Genomic DNA, 3990 nt, shown 5'->3' with positions numbered 1-3990 from the left:
TACGCAAGGGATTCTGCCACAAGGCTTAAACAATCAAGGCAGTAGAAATTATTTTGATCACACAACATTTTAGTCAGTCAGATTCCCACCTCCTTCAACTAGACTTGAAAGGAAGACTTGTAATCCATAAGGTAATCAAAGAGCGCCATGTGGATAAAGGAGGTTGGTGATCTTGTTGAGATAGTGGCTCAAGCAAAAAGAAAACTGAGTCGACCTTATCTTCCTTGGCAACCCTGACTTCTTGGGCATTCCCAACTCCTTGGCACCCTCAACCTCTTGGGTGCCTCCGATTCCTTGGCACCTAACCTCTTGGGCACCCCGACTTCTTAGCATCGCCGACCACTTGGGCACTCTGACTTCTTGGCACTCTATCTTTGTATACGTTTGTCTTTTCGATACTTGGATGCAAAATCTTGAATTATTTCAGGAAAAAGATAACTATCGCGCAAAGCTCATATTATTTCAAGAAAAGACAGCGATATGAATAAGTCTTGGATTATTTGAGGAATTAAATATTAATAATGTAAAGATAGGTGCATAAGAAAAAAGTTTGTCGTATTCCTTAAAAAAATGTAGATCCGCTAAATTAATGATCCCCTAGTGTCGACGTCACGAATATGGAGGGAGGTAAATGTAGATACACAGGCGTTGGATGCATGGTGGGGTAAACCCTAGGTCGTCAGTTACTGAGAATTCACCCCTGGTCAGTACGCTAGAGATGTCATACCCACTGTCTATGCTATGCCCTAGGGGTTGTCTTCTTCCTATAAAAGGTAGTTCCTTCCGGTGTCCAAGGTACATGCAGATACATACATCTAAATCCTAATATTTGTTCTTCTTCTTGGTTCTCTAACTTAAGTGTCAGAGTGGCAACGCCAAGAAACTTACTGACCGTTACTCTAACTTTTTTCTTATTGTCTACCTTTGTCCATGCTCACAGAATCACATTACCATTCTTGTTATCATTTAGCGATTGACGATCGAGTTGACTTCAAGTTGGCATTGAAGTCAATTCATCGGTGATTCATTTGTCGAGCATGTTTATCCATTGTGGGAGGAGCTTGGATAAATTGTTCCTTGATGACAAACTCCTACAGCTACATAAAATAGTTAAAGTGCTTCAAAAGGTTAGGATGATAAATTTGATCTCATCCAATTCAGATGTCTTCATCTGCCAAACATATGGTCAATCCTTGATTGCCATCTTGCAATCTACGAACCTTTGAGTCTATCAAAGAAAATTTGACAAAAACAAGTGGCTACTTGGATGAGGATGGAGTCTGATGAAGTACAATGACGCAACATACTCGAGAAGAAGACTTTGAAGTCGAATTGATCGACTTATCAAGGTAGATCATGATACTCAAAAAATAACATTGGAATCTACATTGAGAATTGATATTTATCTCACTCAAGGTCTTATTATTAAGTTTAATTTCAGCTGTTTCTGTAAGGTAACATTTGAGAAGCTGGGAAAGAGCAGGATTCAGACACAGATGACCATAAGGTTGTGAACTCTGCATATTCCTCCTGCCAAACGAATGAATCTATTATAATGCCTTGGGTACAGCACGTCCTTGTACAATGCTCAAGGCTCTAGGCTGAGTAGCAGGAGTAACTTTTAATTTGTTATGAGCCCAAACGATGGATTCAATGAGTTCTTGCCAATAACCACGACCGTTGAATAGAAACATTAAATTGAAAGCCCATACAAAATGAGCACCCAAGAAAAAAAGATCATATACAAATAATGAAGAATCATAAGACTGAATTACCTGAGATACTTGTGCCCATAAAAAATCTCAGAACCACTCATTAATAGTAATGGAACTCTGTGCAAAGTTTCCTCTGAGTTATATGTGATCTTTGTTACTCCTTGAAAGTTGGATTTAGTTTTTACACACTTAACTGCACATAATAATCAGAAATCTATTATTTTAAATTAATATTTGATTTTTTTTAGTTTTTTGATTAATTTTGAAGATGATCATCGATTTTATCCTATGAAAATTTCTCACCTGCTAATAACATAAAAGCACAAGTAATTCTTAAAGATGAGAAACGAAGGACAAAGTAAATAGACGTTGTAAATTCCGTATAAATGAGGGACGAATGGGCAACTTTTTCAACGAATCAAATTTTGGTCGAAAGGTCTCTACTGCCGTCGTTAGGTCGAGCAGTTCGTTTACAGAGCGAAATCAACAATGTTTCGACGTCTCTGCGCCGCCATCCACCGTCGACTTCAAGTGACTACCACTCTCGGCCATCGTCGGATCATCGCCCCCGCCCGCCCACACTTTCTGGGATTCGTCAAACCCTATTCTGCTTCCTCCGTCGGCGCCGACGATCCCTCATCCCTGACCGCTTCCTCCCTCATGAGATCGTGCGGGATCTCCGACCGTGCCGCCCTCTCCATCTCCAAGAGAGTCCAGCTCGACACCCTCGACAAAGCGCTCTCGGTTCTCACCCTCCTCAAGGACTACGGCTTCGACGAAGCCCATCTCGTCCGCCTCGTCGACCGCCTTCCCGGTGTTCTCGTGATGGACGTCGAGAAGATCTTGAAGCCAAAGCTGGAGCTCTTCCGCGGGATCAGCCTCGTCGGAACCGCCCTCCCGGAGATCCTGTCAGCTAGGCCCATTCTGCTCAGACGCAGCTTAGAGAAGCGATTGCTCCCCAACTCTGAGCTCCTCAAATCAATTTTGATAACGAATGCGAACCTTGTGAATGCCATAAAGAACTCACCTTGGTTGATGTCCTTAGACACCAAAACCAAAGTGCTTCCCAAGGTCGATGCTCTGCGCGCACACGGCGTGCCCGATGATGTAATCTTTGTGCTTTTGACCCATTACGGTGACGCTTTGGTGACAGATACAAATCGATTCAATGAGGCCTTTGACAAGATCAAGAAGATGGGAATCTGTCCGAAGAAAACTACTTTCGCCCGTGCACTCGGGATGCTTGCTAAGTTGCCCGAGAAGAAGTGGGTGGAGAAAGTGGAGAACTTTATGGGATTAGGATGGTCACAGGATAATGTCTTGGAGGCCTTCTCAAAACAGCCTCACATTGTGCGGATATCGACTGAGAAGACAAGGAAGACTGTGAAGTTTGTGGAAGAGAAGCTGGGATGGACACCGGAGCACACAGTGAAGAATCCAGTTGTTCTGTTGATGAGCCTGGAGAAGAGGTTGATGCCCAGGTGTGCCGTCCTGAGCATTCTCATGCACAAGGGATTAATCAAGCCTGGCTTCACAGGGTGTCATTTTCTGATGTCGAGCAAGAACTTCCAGATGGAATTTGTGACCAAGTATCAAGAGAAAGCTCCAGAAATAGTCGAAGTTATTAAAAGAGTGAAATCCTGAAGATGATAACAATGTGTTCTGGACAAATTTTCTAACAAGCAAACTCTGCTGTAAGATAAGCCAATTGTAAGCAGGCAAGGTTGGATTGTTGCATGCATCTTTGCTAGATTTTGTTGTGTTAACTTAAACTCAGTTTATGGCTTGTTACTTGTTGCTTAGAGTATGATCGAGATGAATACTATTAAGCTTTTGAAAGTTGATTTTTTTTTATTGATCTAGTTGGCCCTATAGACTCAAATTATGTTGTTGATTGATCTAGTTGGCCCTATTGAATTAAAAGAGAATTACTCGTTGCTTCAAATATGATCGAGATGAATACTATTAAGCTTTTGAAAGTTGATTTTTGATTGAAGGTATTAGTTAGTGTCAGAGATACTTGGCTTGTTTATCCATTGTGGGAGGAGCTTGTGCAATTGTTCCTTGATCATATAAGCTCTTTCAGCTTACAGAAAATAGTGGAAGTGCTCAGGATGATAAATTTGTAGGTCAGCGTAAGTGTGGATCCCATCCAATTCAAATCGTCTCCATGGTCAATCCTTGTTGCTATCTAGCAATCCACTGACCTTTTAATCTGTCAAAGAAAAATTTGACTTATCAAGGTAGATCATGATACTCAAGAAATTGCTCTCAC

At 41.6% G+C, this 3990-nt stretch overlaps 1 protein-coding gene across 1 annotated transcript; it reads left to right on the top strand.

The window, feature by feature from the left end:
• The first annotated feature begins 2133 nt into the window (after positions 1 to 2133).
• LOC122048941 lies at positions 2134 to 3580 on the top strand. Its single transcript, XM_042610448.1, has one exon. The coding sequence runs from the start codon at positions 2205 to 2207 to the stop codon at positions 3357 to 3359; it is 1155 nt and encodes a 384-aa protein (XP_042466382.1). The 5' UTR covers positions 2134 to 2204; the 3' UTR covers positions 3360 to 3580.
• Positions 3581 to 3990: the final 410 nt, after the last annotated feature.

The sequence above is a fragment of the Zingiber officinale genome, chromosome 2B, assembly GCF_018446385.1.
Source record: "Zingiber officinale cultivar Zhangliang chromosome 2B, Zo_v1.1, whole genome shotgun sequence".
In the NCBI taxonomy this organism is placed as follows: Eukaryota; Viridiplantae; Streptophyta; class Magnoliopsida; order Zingiberales; family Zingiberaceae; genus Zingiber; species Zingiber officinale.
This window is presented reverse-complemented; position numbering and strand designations above follow the sequence as displayed.